Source organism: Lepidochelys kempii, chromosome 7, assembly GCF_965140265.1.
Source record: "Lepidochelys kempii isolate rLepKem1 chromosome 7, rLepKem1.hap2, whole genome shotgun sequence".
Classification (NCBI taxonomy): Eukaryota; Metazoa; Chordata; order Testudines; family Cheloniidae; genus Lepidochelys; species Lepidochelys kempii.
Genome location: NC_133262.1, coordinates 52,611,100 through 52,636,513, shown reverse-complemented (window position 1 = coordinate 52,636,513; position 25,414 = coordinate 52,611,100). Strand labels below are relative to the sequence as shown.

The 25,414-nt window shown below is 46.3% G+C and overlaps 1 protein-coding gene across 6 annotated transcripts in view; it reads right to left on the bottom strand.

Annotated features, from left to right (window-relative positions):
• Positions 1-25,414, bottom strand: part of FANCD2 (FA complementation group D2) — a 188,664-nt gene that overhangs the window by 22,387 nt on the left and 140,863 nt on the right. For all 6 annotated transcript variants that reach the window (XM_073352723.1, XM_073352719.1, XM_073352718.1 and 3 more), the window contains 2 exons: positions 6,220-6,313; positions 4,592-4,663 (listed from right to left, as the gene is read on the bottom strand). In XM_073352723.1, coding sequence (XP_073208824.1) covers positions 4,592-4,663; positions 6,220-6,313 — 166 coding nt within the window. The remainder of the gene's footprint in view (positions 1-4,591; positions 4,664-6,219; positions 6,314-25,414) is intronic.

Genomic DNA, 25,414 nt, shown 5'->3' with positions numbered 1-25,414 from the left:
GGAGGTTGAAGTGTTCTCCGACTGGTTTTTGAACGTTATAATTCTTGACGTCTGATTTGTGTCCATTTATTCTTTTGCGTAGAGACTGTCCGGTTTGGCCAATGTACATGGCAGAGGGGCATTGCTGGCACATGATGGCATATATCACATTGGTGGATGTGCAGGTGAACGAGCCTCTGATAGTGTGGCTGATGTGATTAGGTCCTATGATGGTGTCCCCTGAATAGATATGTGGACAGAGTTGGCAACGGGCTTTGTTGCAAGGATAGGTTCCTCGGTTAGTGTTTTTGTTGTGTGGTGTGTGGTTGCTGGTGAGTATTTGCTTCAGGTTGGGGGGCTGTCTGTAAGGACTGGCCTGTCTCCCAAGATCTGTGAGAGTGAGGGATCGTCCTTCAGGATAGGTTGTAGATCCTTGATGATGCATTGGAGAGGTTTTAGTTGGCTGAGGGTGATGGCTAGTGGCGTTCTGTTACTTTCTTGGTTGGGCCTGTCCTGTAGTAGGTGACTTCTGGGTACTCTTCTTGCTCTGTCAATCTGTTTCTTCACTTCCGCAGGTGGGTACTGTAGTTGTAAGAATGCTTGATAGAGATCTTGTAGGTGTTTGTCTCTGTCTGAGGGATTGGAGCAAATGCGGCTGTATCGTAGAGCTTGGCTGTAGACAATGGATTGTGTGGTGTGGTCTGGGTGAAAGCTGGAGGCATGTAGGTAGGAATAGCAGTCAGTAGGTTTCCGGTATAGGGTGGTGTTTATGTGACCATCGCTTATTAGCACCGTAGTGTCCAGGAAGTGGATCTCTTGTGTGGCTGGTCCAGGCTGAGGTTGATGGTGGGATGGAAATAGTTGAAATCATGGTGGAATTCCTCAAGGGCTTCTTTTCCATGGGTCCAGATGATGAAGATGTCATCAATATAGCGCAAGTAGAGTAGGGGCATTAGGGGACGAGAGCTGAGGAAGCGTTGTTCTAAGTCAGCCATAAAAATGTTGGCATACTGTGGAGCCATGCGGGTACCCATAGCAGTGCAGCTGATTTGAAGGCATACATTGTCCCCAAATGTGAAATAGTTATGGGTGAGGACAAAGTCACAAAGTTCAGCCACCAGGTTTGCCGTGACATTATCGGGGATACTGTTCCCAATGGCTTGTAGTCCATCTTTGTGTGGAATGTTGGTGTAGAGGGCTTCTACATCCATAGTGGCCAGGATGGTGTTTTCAGGAAGATCACCGATGGATTGTCGTTTCCTCAGGAAGTCAGTGCAACCATACACCACACCACAGAACCACTAACTCAGGAACCTATCCTTGCAACAAAGCCCGTTGCCAACTCTGTCCACATGTCTATTCAGGGGACACCATGATAGGGCCTAATCACATCAGGCACACTATCAGAGGCTCGTTCACCTGCACATCTACCAATGTGATATATGCCATCATGTGCCAGCAATGCCCCTCTGCCATGTACATTGGTCAAACTGGACAGTCTCTACGTAAAAGAAAAAATGGACACAAATCAGATATCAAGAATTATAACGTTCATAAACCAGTCGGAGAACACTTCAATCTCTCTGGTCACTCGATCTCTGACCTAAAAGTCGCGATATTACAACAAAAAGACTTCAAAAACAGCCTCCAACGAGAGACTGCTGAATTGGAATTAATTTGCAAACTGGATACAAATAACTCCGGCTTGAATAGAGACTGGGAGTGGATGAGTCATTACACAAAGTAAAACAATTTCCCCATGTTTATTCCCCTCCACTGTTCCTCAGACGTTCTTGTTAACTGCTGGAAATGGCCCACCTTGATTATCACTACAAAAGGTTTTCTTTCCCTCACCCCCCTGCTCTTCTGCTGGTAATAGCTCATCTTAAGTGATCACTCTCCTTACAGTGTGTATGATAACACCCATTTTTTCATGTTCTGTGTGTATATAAATCTGCTCACTGTATTTTCCACTGAATGCATCCGATGAAGTGAGCTGTAGCTCACAAAAGCTTATGCTCAAATAAATTGGTTAGTCTCTAAGGTGCCACAAGTACTCCTTTTCTTTTTACTATTTCTTTTGTTTATCATTTTTACAGTGCAAATATTTGTAATAAAAAAATATACACTTTGATTTCAGTTACAAAACAGAATACAATATATATAAAAATGTAGAAGAACATCCAAAATATTTAGTAGATTTCAACTGTTATTCTATTATTTAACAGTGCAATTAATCGTGATTCATTATTCTGAGTTAACTGTGATTAATTGACAACCCTAAAATTAAGCACTGTGTGCAAAAAGAACGGAAGCTACATTTTCATGTAAAGTCAACAGGCAAAACAGGTTGTGGGGGGATGTGAACTCAAGATGCCGCCACCACACTGAAGAACAAACTACAGGAATGCCTTTCAAAAGTCTACTGGACTATAACAGGGGGTGCAAAGACAAGACCCTATTATCCATTTCACTGTGGACCACCCTTGTAGGAGTGGGATGATTCATGAAGGAATGGATCCTGGATTGACTGAAAACCAGCAAGCTCTGTAGAAAGACTTTGTGGGTAAGAAAATGCTTTAGTCAAGGTTGTAACTTGGTAAGTTTTAGTTTCCAGAAAGCATGTCATTCTCTTATTTTATTTATAACTATTTCTGTTTCCATTATTCTTACTCAATACTTACTTGAATCTGTTCTTTGTGAATAAATTTATATTTGTTTTCACCATAAATTGATTACAGTGCTGTGTTGCTCTAAAGGACCTGATTCTGAATTGTAACCTTCTAGCTCTGTGTTCACTGTCTCTTTGGGGACAACTTACCTGGTAATTACTGAACGTGTCCAGTGACTGGGGTTGGATACTACAGAGGGACGCTTCTCAGGAGTTTGGGGACTGGGGTACACAAAGTGTTGTGTAAGGCAAAGTCCTGAATTTATCTGGGTGGTGAACTGGTACATAGTTTAACACCAGCAAGTCTCTCTCTTGCTGAAATTGGTGGGTAGCACAGTGATCTACACAGTGGACACTCTAAGAAAATGTCACAGAAGGGTTGGAAGGACTTTGTTTTCTCTCTAATGCTTTCACTTTAAGAATAAATTTGCTTGTTTAGAAAGAACTGGGTGGTAACTTATAACTGCGGTCAATTACACTGTTTATAGCAGGGGTGGGCAAACTACGTACCATGGGCCAAATCCAGCTTGTCAGAGCTTTGAATCTGGCCTGCGGGATTGCTACTGCCGTGACACTGCTCGGCTAAGTTAGGCTCCCTGTCTGCCCTGGCCCTGCGCCGCTCCCGGAAGCAGCCAGCACCACATCCCTGCAGCCCTTGGTGTGGAGGGGGGGAGAGGGCTCTGCATGCTGCCCTCACCTGCAAGCACCGCCCCCCACAGCTCACATTGGCCAGGAATGGGGAACCGCGGCCAATGGGAGCTTCGGGGGAGGTACCCACAGGTGAGGGCAGCGCGTGGAGCCCTCTGCCCCCCGCTCCCCCAGGTATGTAGTGCCGGCCGCTTCCGGGAGGGGAGCAGCACGGGACCAGGGCAGGCAAGGAGCCTGCCTTAGCCCTGCTGCGTGCCGCTGCCACCCCGGAGCCACTCAAGGTAAGCAGCGCTGGGCTGGAGCCCACACCCTGAACCCCTCCTGCACCCCAACACCCTGCCCTGAGCCCCCTGCCACACCCCTCCTGCACCCCAACCCCTTGCCCTGAGCCCCCTCCCGCACTCCGCACCCCCTCCTGCACCCCAACCCCCTGCCCTGAGCCCCCTCGTACACCCCGCACCCCTCCTGTGCCCCAACCCCTTACCCTCAGCCCCTTCCTGCACACTGCAGCCCCTCCCGCACCCCAACCCCCTACCCCAGCCCTACATTCATGGCCCTGCATGCTATTTCCCCACCCAGATGTGGTCCTCAGGCCAAAAAGTTTGCCCACCCCTGGTTTATAGCCTCTGAGGAGAAAGCAAAGTGCAGACGCTGTCCGGTTTAGACAGTCTGGCTTGCTGGGGAATTCACAGTGTAGGCAGGGATCTGTGCAGCCTGAAAAGCCCTAGTCAAGATGGAGAGAGATGTGGGTCTCAGCCCAAGAAAGGTGACAGTTGAGGAGCCAGGAGCCTAAAAAGTGGTTGCCCTTGCTGGACCACAGAGAAGGAATGCAATTCTCCTAAACTGTGACAATTAGCAGGAAGTGTCCCTGGAGTCAGGTTATCCTAGAATTGCCTACGGCAGGTTTCTAGATCTGCCTCTGAAGCAGCTAACACTGGTCTCTGTCCGAGTCAGGAGACTGCACTGAGTGGACGAAGAGTCAGATACCGTTGGATAATTCCTGTGTTCCTGTCCTTCTCCAGGGCCTCTCTGCTTCCTCCTTTCTTTGTCTGTATTATTTGTCCATACAAAAAACTATGCTACTAGAATGCTAAGGCTACAAGAGTGAGGATGTGCCAAAGTGAAGGTTGAATGTGCCACCCCATGAGTACACACTGCAGTTGGCTCTGATTACACGATCACAGACCATTTCTCCAAAATAGTGTAAGTCACATTGTTTTCCTTGCATGCTCAGGCATCGATGGGTGGGACTCTGCTGGGAAGGTGAAAGGAAGGAAAGATGAATGTGCTCACCTTGACCAAGTTAACAAGGATATGGAAATCCCGCACCGCCATGTTCCAGTGCAGCAGCTTCTCTAGCTGTACCTGGGGAGTGACAACACAGTAATCCAGTCCTGTTGTCCACACAGAGCCATTGCATTTCCCTTCATATTACTGGATGCTACTACAGTATGCACTGTGCCTGCACACAGAGGGTAAAGAGCCCAGATCCTGCCAGAGCCTGAGGATCACTGCTGTGCAAAGGGGAAGGGACATGTTTGAGAAACAGTGTTTGAGATCCTACATCTTAAAAGACTCCACAAACATTTACCCGTGAAAGTCAAAATCATTCAGTAGCCATTCCAGCTTTCCTCACCTGCCAGATTTATACTCTCTCCATCTGATAAATGTATCTTTCTATTCACCCTGGAAACAGCCGGGGAGAAACCACTTCCCAGCTCACGAGCAGAGTCCACAGTCACACATTCAGCCATGTGGCCGTTCAGACATCAACCTGCCCCCACATCATTTGCTAGAACTACTAGATAAGTTTGTTGCCCATGAAAACACAGAAGACAATGTCTGGAAAGAAGCAAGCTCCACCAGTGCCCAGGCCCATAAAATGACTGGGAATTAATCATGTACAATCCACCTACTTGATCCCAACATATGCTCCCTATTCAAAAATTCCTTCTTACTCCTAGGTGGGTGCAGGACCTATCTATTCCACTTAATTTTACTAAGTTTAGTCCTGTTTTCTGGCAATGCATGTTTTCAAAGATTCTGAGGCCAGAAGGGACACTGTGATTATTCAGTCTGACCTCCTGTATAACATAGGCCAGAGAACTGCCCCAAAATAATTCCTAGAGCAGATATTTCAGAAAAACAGTCAATCTAGATACAAATTCCATGGTTAATTACTCTCACTCTTAAAAATGTATGCCTTATTTCAAGCCTAAATTTGTCTAGTTTCAACTTCCAGCCATTGGACTGTGTTACACCTTTTTCTGACTGACTGAAGAGCCCATTATTAAATATTTGTTTCCCATGTACATACTTATGGATTGTAATGCAGTCACCCCTTAGCCTTCTCTTTGTTACATTAAATATATTGAGCTCCTTGAGTCTACCATTATAAGGCAGGTTTTCTAACCCTTTAATCATTCTTGTGACACTTCTCTGAACCCTCTCTAATTTATCAACAACATTATTGAACTGTGAGTACCAGAACAGGATGCATTATTCCAGCAATGGTTTGCATCAATACCAAAGAGAAAGGTAAAATAACCTCTCTACTCCTATTCATGACTCCCCTATTTCTGCATTCTAGGATCATATTAGCTCACAGTGGACCTCATGTTCAACTGATTATCCCTAAATCCTTTTCAGAGTCACTGCTTCCCAGTATATAGTCCCCCACCCTGTAAGTATGGCCTACATTCTTTGTTGCTGGGTTAATGGGGAATTTGGCCAGGGTACCAGCTAGCTATTAAGCAGTTTGGTAGACTGCCATACTCAAAAGGTTATTTTGTGTGTCTGTGTTTCGGCTACCTGCCAGGACATCATTGTTAAGACACTATTACTGTAGCATTTTCCTGCAGTTTCCTGGCTTGTGTTTTGTAAATCCCTGCTGGAGATCTCAGATGTGTTTGCTGGCCTACCTCACTTGAGTCCGATGGTTTCCCAGCAGGAATGCTTCTCACTGAATTCTCCAGCTGAGCCATCATCACTTGGAAGAAAACCGGAAATGTCTGCCTGGAGAGAAAAGAGCCAAGAGCCCATTAAAGACTTATGGGCAGCTGTTTGTGCATCTGGTTCGGGTGCTTGTTAGGGGCTTATTCCTTCACCCGCTCACTTCCCTGGTCCTTCTCGCATGAACAGAGAGCAACAATACCCAAAGTCCAAAGGTGCAAACAATTCAATGTTTGGGGTGAACTTCCAGCAAGCAATGATTCCAGTTTCCTTCCTTAGTGTCCCCCTTCCCAGCTCTGACACCACAGAGCCTTACACCTGTGTCCCTGTTCCCATTCACCCCTTTAGCAAAACATGATTCCAATTTCCTCCCCCTTAGCAAAACATGATTCCAATTCCCCCACCCCCATTCCCCCGCTTTCTTCCTGATTGACTGCAGACTATATAGTAAAACCTGAGTTCTGCTTAGCTATACCTTAACCAAAAATTTTACTGAAATTTAACTAACTAATCCTAACATATTGTAACATGTTTCAGGGTATGTCTACACTACGGAATAAGGTCGAATTTATAGAAGTCAGTTTTTTAGAAATCGGTTTTATATATTCGAGTGTGTGTTTCCCCACAGAAAATGCTCTAAGTGCATTAACTCGGCGGAGTGCTTCCACAGTACCGAGGCTAGAGTTGACTTCCGGAACGTTGCACTGTGGGTAGCTATCCCACAGTTCCCGCAGTCTCCGCTGCCCATTGGAATTCTGGGTTGAGATCCCAACGCCTGATGGGGCTAAAACATTGTCGCGGGTGGTTCTGGGTACATATCGTCAGGCCCCCGTTCCCTCCCTCCCTCCGTGAAAGCAAGGGCAGACAATCGTTTTGCGCCTTTTTTCCTGAGTTACCTGTGCAGATGCCATACCATGGCAAGCATGGAGCCCGCTCAGATAACTGTCACCGTATGTCTCCTGGGTGCTGGCAGACGCGGTACGGCATTGTTACACAGTAGCAGCAACCCATTGCCTTCTGGCAGCAGACGGTGCAAGACGACTGGTAGCCGTCATCGTCGTGTCCGAGGTGCTCCTGGCCATGTCGGCTGGGAGCGCCTGGGCAGACATGGGCGCAGGGACTAAATTTGGAGTGACTTGACCAGGTCATTCTCTTTAGTCCTGCAGTCAGTCCTATTGAACCGTCTTATGGTGAGCAGGCAGGCAATACGGATTGCTAGCAGTTGTACTGTACCATCTTCTGCCGGGCAGACAAGAGATGAGGATGGCTAGCACTCGTATTGTACCATCTTCTGCTGGACAGGCAAGAGATGAGGATGGCTAGCAGTCGTACTGTACCATCTTCTGCCGAGCAGCCATGAGATGTGGATGGCATGCAGTCCTTCTGCACCGTCTGCTGCCAGCCAAAGATGTAAAAGATAGATGGAGTGGATCAAAACAAGAAATAGATCAGCTTTGTTTTGTACTCATTTGCCTCCTCCCCAGTCTAGGGGACTCATTCCTCTAGGTCACACTGCAGTCACTCACAGGGAAGGTGCAGTGAGGTAAATCTAGCCATGTATCAATCAGAGGCCAGACTAACCTCCTTGTTCCAATAAGAAAAATAACTTAGGTGCACCATTTCCTATTGGAACCCTCCGTGAAGTCCTGCCTGAAATACTCCTTGATGTAAAGCCACCCCCTTTGTTGATTTCAGCTCCCTGAAGCCAACCCTGTAAGCCATGTCATCAGTCGCCCCTCCCTCCGTCAGAGCAACGGCAGACAATCGTTCCGCGCCTTTTTTCTGTGTGGACGCCATACCAAGGCAAGCATGGAGGCCGCTCAGCTCACTTTGGCAATTAGGAGCACATTAAACACCACACGCATTATCCAGCAGTATATGCAGCACCAGAACCTGGCAAAGCAATACCGGGCGAGGAGGTGATGTCAGCGCGGTCATGTGAGTGATCAGGACATGGACACAGATTTCTCTGAAAGCATGGGCCCTGCCAATGCATGCATCATGTTGCTAATGGGGCAGGTTCATGCTGTGGAACGCCGATTCTGGGCTCAGGAAACAAGCACAGACTGGTGGGACTGCATAGTGTTGCAGGTCTGGGACGATTCCCAGTGGCTGCGAAACTTTCGCATGCGTAAGGGCACTTTCATGGAACTTTGTGACTTGCTTTCCCCCGCCCTGAGGCGCATGAATACCAAGATGAGAGCAGCCCTCACAGTTGAGAAGCAAGTGGCGATAGCCCTGTGGAAGCTTGCAACGCCAGACAGCTACCGGTCAGTTGGGAATCAATTTGGAGTGGGCAAATCTACTGTTGGGGCTGCTGTGATGCAAGTAGCCCATGCAATCAAAGATCTGCTGATATCAAGGGTAGTGACCCTGGGAAATGTGCAGGTCATAGTGGATGGCTTTGCTGCAATGGGATTCCCTAACTGTGGTGGGGCCATAGACGGAACCCATATCCCTATCTTAGCACCGGAGCACCAAGCCGGCAAGTACATAAACCTCAAGGGGTACTTTTCAATAGTGCTGCAAGCACTGGTGGATCACAAGGGACATTTCACCAACATCAACGTGGGATGGCCGGGAAAGGTACATGACGCTCGCATCTTCAGGAACTCTGGTCTATTTCAAAAGCTGCAGGAAGGGACTTTATTCCCAGACCAGAAAATAACTGTTGGGGATGTTGAAATGCCTATATGTATCCTTGGGGATCCAGCCTACCCCTTAATGCCATGGCTCATGAAGCCGTACACAGGCAGCCTGGACAGTAGTCAGGAGCTGTTCAACTACAGGCTGAGCAAGTGCAGAATGGTGGTAGAATGTGCATTTGGATGTTTAAAGGTGCGCTGGCGCAGTTTACTGACTCGGTTAGACCTCAGCGAAACCAATATTCCCACTGTTATTACTGCTTGCTGTGTGCTCCACAATATCTGTGAGAGTAAGGGGGAGATGTTTATGGCGGGGTGGGAGGTTGAGGCAAATCACCTGGCTGCTGGTTACGCGCAGCCAGACACCAGGGCGGTTAGAAGAGCACAGGAGGGCGCGGTACGCATCAGAGAAGCTTTGAAAACCAGTTTCATGACTGGCCAGGCTACGGTGTGAAAGTTCTGTTTGTTTCTCCTTGATGAAACTCCCCGCCCCAGTCACTGGAGAGACGTTGTGATCAGCGGCCCACTGGGAGAACCTTGACCATTTTGCCAGGTAGGCCTGATGCATGGAGGGCCTCCTGCATTCCAGGAGGACTCGCTGGACACCCTCGGAGCAGGTCCCCTCCTCGTGGCCTAGCCATTGAGCAACCATGTTGTGAGGTGGAGGCAACCTTGGTCCCGAGAGAGAAGGTCTGGGCGGGTTGGCAGCGGCCACGGGGGGGCAATGGACAGGCTCGTAAGAGTCTCATACCAGTGCTGCCTGGGCCATGCCGGGGCGATCATGAGGATGCGAGCCCTGTCTGTCTTTACTTTTTCCAGGACCTTGTTGATCAGCGGAATTGGGGAAAAAGCATATAGAAGCTGACCCAACTAGGACAGAAGGAAGCCGTCGGAAATTGCCCCCTTTCCCAGGCCCTTCCTGGAGCCAAACCGAGGGCACCGGCACTTGTCTGTAACGGCTGCTCCACGAACAGCTCTGTCGGGCCAATCCGCGACAGCCGATTGCTGGCGATCTACGCCTGGGGCTGCGGGAGCAGTGCCCTGTTGGGGACCTCAACTGGGACGAAGAGCATGAGCGGCATTGACATCGGTACCGTGAGGGGCTACGGTGGCTTCTTGGAGTCAACAACCTCTGGTGCCATCAGTCCCAGTCCCAGTCCCAGTGGGCCATGCTCTGACCTCGAGGACTGCACTCTCGATGCAGAGAGGTGCCTCAAATCCCTTCTGCTCAGCACCCAGCCAGACAATCTAGTGGGGTCGACGGGGACTGGTGCGGACTGTGAGCAGGGTGGTCACTCTGCGGAGAACGGTGTCAGGAACCTTCCCTCGACTGTGAGCAGTACCGCCCAGGTGGTGACTGTGGCAGTCCGAGTGCTGGCTTGTCTCTGGAACTGGGAGCTGCTGGGGTCCATGCAGTCAGTACCGGGAGAGACTTTACGTATCGAGCCGCCTGCAGGGTCTCCTGCATAGAGGGCACCCATACGTGGCCACTGGAGTCCGCAGAGGGCGTCTCGGAGTGGGCTGGGCTACTCCGCTCTACTTGAGTCAGAGGCTGCAAGGTCGAGGGGAATAGAGAGATGCCCAACGCGGGTCTAGTCTCACCCCCAGCCTTGCCCCAGTGCCTTGATGTAGAAGACCTCTTCTTCGTCTTCATAGAGTGTCCCATGGATGGGGAGTGGTGCCAGCTGGTGGAAGGCACTGATGGGTTGCCGCGCACTGATGCTGCAGTGCTTGGTGCCGACTCGGAACGGCGTAGCGGTGTCAGGGTTCAGGCCGACTCCATCAATATGGCTTGGAGCCATACGTCCCACTCCTCCTTAGTCCGAGGCTTAAATGATCTGCAAATTTTGCCGTGGTTGCTGAGGTTGGTTTCTCCAAGACAGCGTAAGTAGCTAGTGAGTGGATCACTCATGAGCATAGGCCGTTTACAAGTGTCGCACGACTTAAAGCCCATGGTGCGGGGCATGCCCTGACCCGACCCGGGCGCACTTCTCTAACTTTTTTTTTTTTGAACTACAGGTACTAACTATCTATGAACTAAATGACAATCCAAACAGGGAAAGCTACAGCAGAGAGCTGGAGCACAGCAGTTCCAAAGCACCTTCACTGGTGGCAAGAAGGAACTGAGAGTGGGGAGAGAGTGCAGCGCCCCTTATACCGCGCCATGGTTGTTCCACTCCAAGGGTCACTAGGGGAAAAACTTCCAGCACCGGTGCACGTGGCAAGCAAGCACACCTATTGTGGAATGCACTCAAAGAAGAACTTAAACTTCTGAAAACCAGGAAATGCAGAGCTAAAGTTGTCCGTGCAACCTTAACTCTGCCCTTGTTCAGCAGTGTGCCAATATGCCTCATTAATGTTGATTTTCAATAAGAACACTGAAAAAGCTCCAGAAGACTGGAAGAAAGCTAATATTGTGCCAATGTTTGAAAAGGTCAATGGGATGACTGAGGCCAGTCAGTCTCACATTGATCCCAGGCACAATAATGGAGCAGTTGGTATGGGATTTGATTAATAAAGAATTAAAGGAGGGTAATATAATTAATGCTATTCAGCATGGGTTTATGGAAAATAGATCCTGTCAAACTAATTTGAAATCTTTTTTGGTAATTATAAGTTTGTTTGATAAAGGTAATAGTGTTGATGTAATATCCTTAGACTTCTGTAAGGCACTGAGTTGGTACCGTATGATATTTTGACTAAAAACCTAGAAATATATAAAATTAACATGGCACATATTAAATGGATTAAAAGCTGGCTAACTGATGTATCTCAAAATCTAATTGTAAGTGGAGAATAATCACCAAACAGGTGTTTTTCTAGTGGGGTACCGCAGGGACTGGTTCTTGGCCCTTCTCTATTTAACATTTTTATTTAAAACTTGGAAGAAAATAGAAAATCATTACTGTCATTTGTAGATGACACAAAAATTGGGGGAGTGGTAAATAATGAAGAGTACAGGCTACTGACAGAGTGATCTGGATCACTTGATAAACTGGGCATAAGAAAACAATTTGTGTTTTAATATAGCAAAATGTAAATGTATACATCTAGGAATAAAGAATGTAGGCTGTACTTACAGAATGGGGAATCTACCCTGGAAAGCAGTGGCTCTGAAAAAGATTTGGGGGTCATGGTGGATAATCAGCTGAGCATGAGCTCCCAGTGTGATGCTATGGCCAAAAGGTTATTTGACACTGGTACGGCTGCTGATGGAATAATGTATTAAGTTCTGTTGCCCACCATTCAATAAGGATGTTGATAAATTGGAGAGGGCTCTGAGAATTTGTTCAATATCTTCATAAATGATCTGGAGGATGGTGTGGATTGCACTCTCAGCAAATTTGCAGATGATACTAAACTAGGAGGAGTGGTAGATACGCTGGAGGGCAGGGATAGGATACAGAGGGACCTAGACAAATTAGAGGATTGGGCCAAAAGAAATCTGATGAGGTTCCATAAGGATAAGTGCAGGGTCCTGCACTTAGGACGGAAGAACCCAATGCACCGCTACAGACTAGAGACCGAATGGCTAGGCAGCAGTTCTGAGGAAAAGGACCTAGGGGTGACAGTGGACGAGAAGCTGGATATGAGTCAGCAGTGTGCCCTTGTTGCCAAGAAGACCAATGGCATTTTGGGATGTATAAGTAGGGGCATAGCGAGCAGATCGACGGACGTGATCGTCCCCCTCTATTCGGCATTGGTGAGTACTCATCTGGAGTACTGTGTCCAGTTTTGGGCCCCACACTACAAGAAGGATGTGGATAAATTGGAGAGAATCCAGCGAAGGGCAACAAAAATGATTAGGGGTCTGGAACACATGACTTATGAGGAGAGGATGAGGGAACTGGGATTGTTTAGTCTGCAGAAGAGAAGAATGAGGGAGGACTTGATAGCTGCTTTCAACTACCTGAGAGGTGGTTCCAGAGAGGATGGTTCTAGACTATTCTCAGTGGTAGAAGAGGATAGGACAAGAAGTAATGGTCTCAAGTTGCAGTGGGGGAGGTTTAGGTTGGATATAAGGAAAAACTTTTTCACTAGGAGGAATGCGTTACCTAGGGAGGTGGTAGAATCTCCTTCCTTAGAAGTTTTTAAGGTCAGGCTTGACAAAGCCCTGGCTGGGATGATTTAATTGGGGATTGGTCCTGCTTTGAGCAGGGGGTTGGACTAGATGACCTCCTGAGGTCCCTTCCAACCCTGATATTCTATGATTCTAAGAGCCATAGGAAGCATTAAAGGATTAGAAAAAACAGTTATAGTGAGAGACTCAAGGAGATCAATCTATTTAGCTTAATAAAGAAAAGGCTAAGGGGTGACTTCACAATTTTTAAATCTAGATTGGCTGTTTTTCTAGAAGATCTGCTCTAGGAATTATTTTGGGAAGTTCTCTTGCCTGTGTTATACAGGAGGTCAGACTAGATGATCACCATGGTACCATCTGGCCTTGGAATCTATGAACACACATACCTTTACTCTTCCAAGCCCACAATTCACCTCCTTTTACAACCCATTCACTCTCACCCATAGGATTCCATCTTACACTATTAAAGGACAAAAAAGCATAGACTCGTACTTAACATAGTCCCCAGAAAGAATGTAACATGTACAGATTTAAGAACCACTTCACAACTTCTTAAAATTCCCTTACATTTGCTCACAAGATACCATCTCTACATACACCATCACTTAACTATCATTAAACTTTTGGAATCCTGTCATATTCCACCTTACTGCTGACGGTACTTATTCTAATGAAAGCCTCATACCCAGCTACGGACATAGCGTACACAAATTCTCCATAGAAATGAGGCATACCACATGCACCTTTTCCCTTTCCTCACACACATTAAAGGGTGAAAAACATATATCTGATCATATCATGACAGCTCCATCACACAGATTTCCCAAACACACCTCTACCAAGCAGAGCTAACTACTGCCTCCACCATTCAGAGAGACAAGGTGGGTGAGGTAATATCTTTTACTGGACCAACTTCTGTGGAATAAAATGTATTACCTTACTCACCTTGTCTCTCTAACATCCTGGGATCAACACAGATACAAAAACACTGCATCTACCATTAAGGACAGCTACACTTGACAATGACCACACTCACTTTACCTGGAGTACATGCAGATAATAAATGCATAGACTGCTCTGGTACCTCAGCTTATTACTGACAATAGCCTTTCTAATGAAACCCCTCTGCCCTGCTAATTATATCATGTACACAATTCTATAACGAAATGCTGCATAGTAGTACTCCTGGGGGAATTCTGCAATAAAAAATAAAAAATTATGTGCACTTTTTAAAATTTTGCAAAATTCTGCATATTTTATTTGTCAAAATAACATAATATAATCACACCAGTTTCAATTATTTTTGGTCATTTATTTCAAAATACCTGTCAGCACATATGTCTGTAACAATACATACAACAAAAAAGATTCAGATAATGTTTTTTGACAAATAGATTCCTTAGTAGGCATCTTAATACTGAACTCTGAGTAATAATTCTAAACTACAATAATAATTTAATAATCTAATCTAAAAATCTAATAATTTTAAACTACAATACAGAACCATATTTCCTGCACCCTTCAGAAGCAGTGCAAAGGTTTGGGGGAGTCAGGGGTAACGGAGGAGCCAAGGGAGAGGGAAGTAAATTGCTGGAAAGGAGCCTGGGTGTGAACTTGGAGGGTTGTTGGGTATGGGTGGGAAAAGTATGGAACGGGTTTTTTTGGGGTGCAGGGAGGGATTGTTAGGGAGCTTCCCCTATGCAGACCCTGGCTGACCCTTCTGTATTGTAGCCACTCCCATTCAGTCAGCACATCTGCCCTTGTCCCCATGTGTTCCAGCACCCCCTTGTGTCCCTCCTCCCCCACTCAGACACCCACTCCTCCCATCCCCATGTGGCCCTGCACCCCCTCTCCCTGTCCCTATGTGGGTCTGTATCGCCTCCCCCATCCCCATGTGTCTCTGTGCCCCCACTCAACCACCCTCCGTCCCTATGTAGCTCTTCACCCCCTCCCGCATCACCATGTGGCCCTGCACCTCCCTCCCCTCTGTGACCCTGTGCCTCCACTCCCATTCAGTCTCTGCCCCAGTCTGTCCTCTCCCACTAGTCCTTAGGAACCCTGTCTGACCCCTCAGCAGCCCCATGCTGTCTGTCTCCCCATAGCCCCCGTCTCCTCACTTGGCCTGACAGGTGCTGCAAAGAAGGCACTGCAGGCTCTTTCTCTTCTCTAGCTGGCAGGGAGCTGCTGCTGTGTTCTAGCCGCAGCACCCTCTGTTGGGCAAAAGGCTGCAGAAGCTATTTTCTTCTGGGAGCTGCTGCTCTTCTTGTGGCACAGCACCCTCTGATGGGCAAAAGGCGGAACTGCAACAACATTTCAGCAGAAGCTTTTTGATGTGCAAAGAATTTAAAAATATATGTGGCTCATTAATTATGCATGCATGCAGTAGCGCAGAATTCCCCCAGGAGTAATAGTAGTTACTGAAGACACACATGCAGCTCTTCTCTTTGCTCACATGCAGTGGGCACAAAACACAGAATATCAGGGTTGGAAGGGACCTCAGGAGGTCATCTACTCCAACCCCCTGCTCAAAGCCAATCCCCAATTTTTGCCCCTGATCCCTAAATGGCCCCCTCAAGGATTGAACTCACAACGCCTGGGTTTAGCAGGTCAATGCTCAAACCACTGAGCTATCCCTCCCCCCGCCTCAAGTAATCTACACATCCTCATAGCACAAACAAACCTTTACCAAGCAGGGCCAACTACTGCCTCCACTATTTACTGTAGGTACACCTAACACACCTGAACCTGGAACGTATACAAAGAATTACCATTGACTACTGCCACCACCAGGAGTATGGAGGGAAGGTGGCATGACCAACCTTCCCCCTTCTGCTTTTTGGTCCTTTAACAGTGTTAGATGGAATCTTGTGGGCTGTACAAGGAGGTGAAATGGGGGGTTGGCAGAGTAAACTCTGCACTTCCTGGTTTTCACAAGTTTGAGTTTTGCTTGGGTCAATGTTCTGCAGGGAGACAACATGCCATTAAGCAATTTTAACTTTGTATTAACATAGTTATTTTTCCATTGAATTTCCTAGTTTTTTAAACAGGAAATATTTTTAAATAGGGAAGAGTTAGCAGTCATTTAGGCAGTTGTACATAGCATGTCCCATAATTTGCATACTGAGCCAAATCAGCCTGTAGTCAGTAACCCCATGCCATGGTGTACGCCTTGCTCTCTTGAGAACTTATCCAGCCTCATGATCCAGGAATCATCCAGAATACACACACTGGCAACCCCATCAGTACACACATTTATTTTCCTTCAGCGATCAAGGTACTTGCACTGCAAGTTCCAAACCATTGCACTACATGTCTTTGGAACAGCATATCACTCTGCCCAAAGATCAGGAAGTAGTCATCTGTCTGCCCACTCTTTCCCTCCTGACTCCTCAAGGCTAGTAAAATACAGATTTTCTCACACAACCAATCCATGGCTTGCCTACCACCCATCCTCATTGTGCAACCCCTCTCCCGCCATCCCCGTCTCCCACAAAAAGTCCTCTATCTTTGGCTCTTTCCATCCATATAACAAAAATTTTGGTAAGACCTGTGGATGACCATTCTGCTGTGTTCACAGTAAATCTCCCTGTGCAATAAAAACATGTTATATTATCACAGATACAACTTGTGACAAACAACATGAGTTATTACATGTTTATTGCACAGGCACACAAAGGTTCAGACTAGCAATGTCAGTGGTGGAGTGTTCACCAGGGCAATGGCATCAACACATTCCCTCATGCCACCCAGGCAACCATACAGTGGCTGCAGAGAAACCATCTTGCAGTTTTTTCTTTATTGGTGCAAGCTAGGGCTGTTGATTAATCGCAGTTAACTCACGCAATTAACAAAAAAAAATTGTGATTAAAAATTAATCACAATCGCACTATTACACAATTGAATGCCAATTGACATTTATTAAATATTTTGGATGTTTTTCTACATTTTCAAATATATTGATTTCGATTACAACACAAAATACAAAGTGTAATATTATTATTTTGATTACAAATATTTGCACTGTAAAAATGATAAAAGAAATAGTATTTTTCAATTCACCTCATACAAGTACTGTAGTGCAATCTTTATATTGTGAAAATGCAACTTACAAATGTAGATTTATTTTTTGTTACATAACTGCTCTCAAAAACAAAACAGTGTAAAACTTTAGAGGCTACAAGTCCACTCAGTCCTACTTCTTGTTCAGCCAATCGCTAAGACAAACAAGTTTGTTTACATTAATGGGAGATACTGCTGCCTGCTTCTTATTTACAATGTCATCTGAAAGTGAGAACAGGAGTTCACATGGCACTTTTGTAGCTGGCATTGCAAGGTATTTACGTGCCAGAAATGCTAAACATTTGTATGCCTCTTGTCAAGGCTAATTCCCCACTCTGGCACTTCGATTGCAGAAGGTGGGGGCCTGCAAGGATTCTAAAAATTAATACTGGCCACTCCAGGCTTGTATTAAACTCCCAAGGTTACAGCTTTTCTCTGACCTTCGATTGGTAGATGTTGCCACCACCCAAGTGCAGAACCCCTTTGAGAGCCCAGGAAGGCATACTGAGGAATTCCTTTCTTCCTCAAGCCCTTTCATCCCCCCCGCCCTCCCGCAGTGAAGAGCTGAGAAAGAAGAAAAAAAAAAAGGAAATTATCTGTTGCCACCAGCTAATTAAACAACATGTGTACAAACCTCTTAAGACACAAAAATCCAATTCTGTTCTTATAAAAGATAAATTTTATTAATAAAAAAAGAAATAAAATATATCCGGGAACTCAGGCTATTGCTAGATTTTAAAAGAGCAACTACATGAATTAAGCACCAAGAATAGCTTTCTTGAGGTCCAGCTTAAAGGTTACAAGCAAAAAAAACCAAAACAAACCACCTGGGGTTAGCACAGAGGAATTCACAAGCCAGAACAAAATACAAGGGATAAACCTAACCGTGTCTGCCTAGACATTTCCTGATCTACTTACATGTCTGGGATTTTAAATGAGTAGTTTCTAGGCATGATACTGATGATTTTTCCATATCTGGCCTAAGCTTGTTACAGTATAGCTGTTGCCCTGTCTGCCTCTCCCCAGGAGAACAACAGACAGACAGACAAAAGGGGAGTCTTTTTTCAATTTTAAAAATTCCCATTGGCTCTTTTGGCCAGGTACCCAATCACTTCCTTTTACCTATGCATAGCAGTGAGACTTTTTAACTCTTTACAGTTAGAGTAATTAGAGAACAGCTACTAAGAGGGATTTTATAGCTACTGGCTGGCTGGGTGTCCATAAAAGGGAGCTACCCCCCACCTTCATTTACCACACCCCTTTCATGCTTTGGCCATGCTTTCATGCTGATGATGCTAGTTAAAAAAATAATGCATCACTTAAATTTGTGACTGTACTCCTTGAAGGGAGAATTGTATGTCTCCTGCTGCTTTACCCGCATTCTGCATATATTTCTTGTTATAGCAGTCTCAGATGATGACCCAGCACATGTTTGTTTTAAGAACACTTTCACAGCAGATTTGACAAAACGCAAAGAAGGTACCAACGTGAGATTTCTAAAGATAGCTACAGCACTCCACCCAAGATTTAAGAATCCGAAGTGCCTTCCAAAATCTGAGAGGGACGAGGTGTGGAGCATGATTTCAGAAGTCTTAAAAGAGCAACACTCCGATGTGGAAACTACAAAACCCGAACCCCCAAAAAAGAAAATCAACCTTCTGCTGGTGGCTTCAGACTCAGATGATTAAAATGAACATGGATTGGTCCGCTCTACTTTTAATCGTTATTGAGCAGAACCTGTCATCAGCATGGACACATGTGCCCTGAAATCGTGGTTGAAGACGAAGGGACATATGAATCATTAGTGTATCTGGCTCGTAACTATCTTGTGACCCCATCTACAACAGTGCCATGCGAACGCCTGTTCTCACTTTCAGGTAACATTGTACACAAGAAGCGGGCACCATTATCTCCTGCAAATTGTAACCAAACTTGTTTGTATGAGCAATTGGCTGAAGTAGGACTGAGTGGACTTGTAGGCTCTAAAGTTTTACATTGTTTTATTTTTAATGCAGTTTTTTTTAAACATAAACATTTGTAAGTTCAAATTTCATGATAAAGAGATTGCACTACAGTACTGTATGAGGTGAATTGAAAAATACTATTTCTTTTGTTTTTTACAGTGCAAATATTTGTAATAAAATAAATATAAAGGGAGCACTGTACACTTTGTATTCTGTGTTGTAACTGGTTTCAGAGTAGCAGCCGTGTTAGTCTGTATCCGCAAAAAGAAAAGGAGGACTTGTGGCACCTTAGAGACTAACAAATTTATTTAAGCATAAGCTTTCGTGAGCTACAGCTCACTTCATCGGATGCACAAAGTACAAAGACAGGTAGCTAATAGGAATGTTTTGTCTGAAACATCAGGAGAAAAGTACAAGGGAAGGTAACAATATCTCATGAAACATGTAAGGTGATACGTAAATTCTTTATCCCAGATTATTTGTCTCAGTTTATAAATGTTGGAATACCTTGCCTTAACCTTTTGGCCAGCCTAGGGGGGAACGGAAAGTCCCACCATTCACTGAGCTGCATCCCTTGTCACAGGCATACATGTCTTAGTATCCTCGTAGAGTCTGACAGGTGCTATTATCTTGCTTCGTCGACAATTAACCTGGCGGGCACCTTCATATCTTAACAGATCTTGTGGTCATTGGGCAGTTCAACTGAGGTCTGCTGTGCCAAGAATCTGCGCAGAGCTGGGACAGCACACAAAGAACACACACATGCAGCCAAACATCTAACAGCAGCTGATATGGAGATGTGTTGTATATACCATGTCCACAGCATTATGGTCACCATACACAGAGAGTATGACTTGCTCCTCCTTGTTAGTTTATGTGGCACATGCAGGCCACATTGTCCATCATGATTTCTATTGCCTTGTTTTTGATCAGAGGCAGGAAACACATGTAAGCATTGCGAACTGCTCACAGTTCCAGAACATTTATGTGCAGTGTTGATTCCGAAGAAAACCATCTCCCCTGGATGGTCAGATTGTCTAAGTAGGCACCCCACCCCAGTAGGGAGTCGTCTATTGTGATTATCAGTTTGGGGGAGTCTGTAGAAAAGGGATACCTGCACACACATTGTGCGAGCGGTTCCACCACTGCAGGGAGTCTTTTGACTTTTGCTGGCATGTTTAAAAGTTCTTTCAGACTGTGTTTGTGTGGGAGGTACACCGTCCTGAGCCACCCCTGCAGGCAACACATGCTCAGTCTGGCTTGTCGGACAACATAAGCGGTCGCTGACATGTGTCCCAGTAATCAAAGGCAGATCTTGGCAGATGTTTGTGGACTGCTCACTGTGGTATTGATCAGGCTCACTAGGGTGACGAATCTGTGAAATGGTAAAGAGGCTTTCACTTCTAGCAAGTTTAGATGGGTCCCAATGAATTCCAGTTCTTGAACAGTGTTAATGTTGACTTTTGAAGGTTTATTTGCAGGCCAAGGTTTGTGAAGCATGACATTGTCTTTTGTGTGGCTTCGACGACTTCTTTCCGAGTGGGAGCCTTGAGGAGGCAATTGTCTAAATATTGGTATATTATTACCCTTGCTTGCATAGGTGGGCTGCTGCCACTATCAGAACTTTGGAAAACACTGGGGAAGCTATGGAAAGGCCAAAGGGCAGTACCGTGTATTGATAGTTATCCTGCCCAAGGACAAATCGGAGGAATCGTCTATGTGCTGGATGAATGGTGACATGAAAATAAGTATATTGCAGGCAGAGGGCTGCAAATCAATCCCCTTGTTCCAGAGCTGGAATGATTGTTGCTAAAGTAACCACCCAGAATCATTGTGTTTTGACAAATTTGTTTAGGTTCCTGAGACTGAGAATAGGTCTCCATCCCCCAGGCTTTTACTGGGTTAAAAAATAAAGGGAATAGAACCCTTTCCCTCTTTGTTGTAGCAGCACTGGTTCTACTTCACTGAGTTGTAGAAGGTACTCTACTTTCTGTCTCAGGAGGACCTTGTGAGAGGGGTCCCTGAGAAGGGATGGGGAGGGATGGTGGGTAGGGGGGATGGAGAAGAACTGGATGGAGTATCCTGTTTTGATATTTCCAATACCCATTTGTCAGAAGTGATGGTTTTTGCCATATTGGGTAGAATGGTATTAAATGACCTGTAAAATGGATGGTTGATGGAGAGTGGTGTCAGCACTGGTAAATGGGGGAGGTCTGCCAAGCCCTCGACCAAACCTTCAAATTTGATGTTTAGGGATAGGTCGTTGTGGTGTAGTGGGTTGAGAAGAATTTGTTCTATGTTTGGGTGGCCTTTGTCTGTGCCACTAAGGATTGTATTGTCTCCGGGTTTGCATATAGGGAGCCTGTTTAGGACATTGCGAGGTGGAATACATACCCTGTTTACGTTTTGTTGCAGGTGTATATATGCCAAGAGATCTGAGAGTGGCAATCCATTAGTGAGTGGAGGGATTTGTCGGTCTTACCTGTGACGTTTCGGACGCTCTAGGGGGAGGTCCTCTACTGTGGATTGCACCTCCCTTCACCTCGACAAGTGAAGCCAGGAGGCTCGGTGCATTACAATGGCAGTAATAGCTGCCATATCAGCAGAATCCAAAGATTCCTGAAGGGCCGTGCAGGCCAAGAGGTGTCCTTCTGAGATGAGTGATGTAAACTGTTCTCTTTTTTCTTCAGATATGCAGTCAATAAATTCAGATAGTTTAGAATAATTTGTGTGGTTGTATTTTGTCATTGGGACTTCATAATTAGTGATTATAAAAAGTGTTATAAAAAGCCAGTCAGCTGTGAACCAGCTGAGCGGCGAACAGCAGAGAGACTTACAGAGGGAGTTTGCCTAGGGAGAGCCCACTGAGGCTTACATCTTGCCGGCTTCTCTGAGTAGTTACTACAACTCCTGAGGAAGCTCATAGAAGGAAGGTAATATGGATGGGGAGTGTTCAGCTGTTGTGACCTGCACTGGATGTGCCATGTTTGTCTTTCTTCCACAGGATAGAAGTGACTTTGTCTGTACAAAGTGCAAGCTGGTCTCCATATTGGAAGAGAAGGTTCAAGGTCTGGAGAAACAAGTATCGACCCTGCGTTGCATAAGAGAAACTGAAGATTTCCTGGACAGACGTCAGGATATGATTCTACGGACATAATGTTCTGAAGATTCAGAGCAGGCTGCGCAGTGGGGACAGAAGGACGGTGAAGAAATTTGGCAGCAGTGACCTCCAGAAGAAGAAAGGGGAGCGTCCATGTACCAGCAACGCAGATACAGGTAAGCAACCGTTTTCATGTTCTCTCCACAGGTACTAATGTGGAGAGTGGACTAGATGATACATCTGAGGGAAGGGAACAGAAGGAGACTCCGCCGATTGGAAGGCATGAGATGCACTGTCCTAGGGATGGGGGTTCCATGACCACCCCTCCCAAGAGAAGGAGGCGGGTGGTGGTGGTAGGGGACTCTCTCCTCAGGGGGACTAAGTCATCTATCTGCCGCCCCGACCAGGAAAACCGAGAAGTCTGCTGCTTGCCAGGAGCTAGGATTCACGATGTGACAGAGAGACTGCCGAGACTCATCAAGCCCTCGGATCACTACCCCTTCCTGCTTCTCCACGTAGGCACCAATGATACCGCCAAGAATGACCTTGAGTGGATCACTGCAGACTACGTGGCTCTGGGAAGAAGGATAAAGGAGTTTGAGTCGCAAGTGGTGTTCTCGTCCATCCTCCCTGTGGAAGGAAAAGGCCTGGGTAGAGACCGTTGAATCGTGGAAGTCAACGAATGGCTATGCAGGTGTGTCAGAGAGAAGGCTTTGCATTCTTTGACCATGGGATGGTGTTCCAAGAAGAAGGATTGCTAGGCAGAGACGGGCTCCACCTAACAAAGAGAGGGAAGAGCATCTTTGCAAGCAGGCTGGCTAACATAGTGAGGAGGACTTTAAACTAGGTTCACCGGTGGAAGGAGACCAAAGCTCTGAGATAAGTGGGGACGTAGGATACCGGAAGGAAGCACAAGCAGGAGATCATGAGAGGGGAGGGCTCCTGCCTCATACTGAGGAAGAGGGACGATCAGTGAGTTATCTCAACTGCCTATACACAAATGCAAGAAGCCTGGGAAACAAGCAGGGAGAACTGGAAGTCCTTGGCACAGTCAAGCAATTATGATGTGACTGGAATAACGGAGACTTGGTGGGATAACTCACATGACTGGAGTACTGTCATGGATGGATATAAACTGTTCAGGAAGGACAGGCAGGGCAGAAAAGGTGGGGGAGTTGCATTGTATGTAAGAGAGCAGTATGACTGCTCAGAGCCCCAGTATGAAACTGCAGAAAAACCTGACAGTCTCTGGATTAAGTTTACAAGTGTGAGCAACAAGGGTGATGTCGTGGTGGGAGTCTGCTATAGACCACTGGATCAGGGGGATGAGGTGGACGAGGCTTTCTTCCGGCAACTAACGGAAGTTACTAGATCGCAGACCCTGGTTCTCATGGGAGACTTCAATCACCCTGATATCTGCTGGGAGAGCAATACAGCAGTGCACAGACAATCCAGGAAGTTTTTGGAAAGTGTAGGGGAGAATTTCCTAGTGCAAGTGCTGGAGGAACCAACGAGGGGCAGAGCTCTTCTTGACCTGCTGTTCACAAACCGGGAAGAATTAGTAGGGGAAGCTAAAGTGGATGGGAACCTGGGAGGCAGTGACCATGAAATGGTCGAGTTCAGGATCTTGACACAAAGAAGAAAGGAGAGCAGCAAAAAACAGACCCTGGACTTCAGAAAAGCAGACTTTGACTCCCTCAGGGAACTGATGGGCAGGATCCCCTAGGAGAATAACATGAGGGGGAAAGGAGTCCAGGAGAGCTGGCTGTATTTTAAAGAATCCTTATTGAGGTTATAGGGACAAACCATCCTGATGTCTAGAAAGAAGAGTAAATATGGCAGGCGACCAGTTTGCCTTAAGAGTGAAATCCTTGCTGACCTTAAAAAACAAAAAAGAAGCTTACAAGAAGTGGAAGATTGGACAAATGACCAGGAAAGAGTATAAAAATATTGCTCGGGGATGCAGGAGTGAAATCAGGAAGGCCAAATCACACCTGGAGTTGCAGTTAGCAAGAGATGTTAAGAGTACCAAGAAGAGTTTCTTCAGGTATGTTAGCAACAATAAGAAAGTCAAGGAAAGTGTGGGCCCCTTACTGAATGAGGGAGGCAACCTAGTGACAGAGGATGTGGAAAAAGCTAATGTACTCAATGCTTTTTTTGCCTCTGTCTTCACGAACAAGGTCAGCTCCCAGACTACTGCACTGGGCAGCACAGCATGGGGAGGAGGTGACCAGCCCTCTGTGGAGAAAGAAGTGGTTCGGGACTATTTAGAAAAGCTGGATGAGCACAAGTCCATGGGGCCGGATGCGTTGCATCCGAGAGTGCTAAAGGAGTTGGCGGCTGTGATTGCAGAGCCATTGGCCATTATCTTTGAAAACTCATGGTGATTGGGGGAGGTCCCAGACGACTGGAAAAAGGCTAATGTAGTGCCCATCTTTAGAAAAGGGAAGAAGGAGGATCCTGGGAACTACAGGCTAGTCAGCCTCACCTCAGTCCCTGGAAAAATCATGGAGCAGGTCCTCAAGGAATCAATTCTGAAGCACTTAGAGGAGAGGAAAGTGATCAGGAACAGTCAGCATGGATTCACCAAGGGCAAATCATGCCTGACTATCCTAATTGCCTTCTATGATGAGATAACTGGCTCTGTGGATGAGGGGAAAGCAGTGGACGTGTTGTTCCTTGACTTTAGCAAAGCTTTTGATATGGCCTTCCACAGTATTCTTGCCAGCAAGTTAAAGAAATATGGGCTGGATGAATGGACTATAAGGTGGATAGAAAGCTGGCTAGATTGTTGGGCTCAACGGGTAGTGATCAATGACTCCATGTCTAGTTGGCAGCTGGTATCAAGTGGAGTGCCCCAAGGGTCGTTCCTCGGGCCGGTTTTCTTCAATATCTTCATAAATGATCTGGAGAATGGTGTGGATTGCACCCTCAGCAAGTTTTCAAATGACACTAAACTGGGAGGAGTGGTAGATATGCTGGAGGGTAGGGATAAGATACAGAGGGCCCTAGACAAATGAGAGGATTGGGCCAAAAGAAATCTGATGACGTTCAACAAGAACAAGTGCAGAGTCCTGCACTTAGGACGGAAGAATCCCATGTACCGCTACAGACTAGGGACCGAAAGGCTAGGCAGCAGTTCTGCAGAAAAGGACCTATGGGTTACAGTGGACGAGAAGCTGGATATGAGTCAACAATGTGCCCTTGTTGCCAAGAAGGCCAATGGCATTTTGGGCTGTATAAGTAGGGGCATTGCCAGCAGATTGAGGGACGTTCTGCTGGCAATTCGACATTGGTGAGGGCAATTCCCTCTAT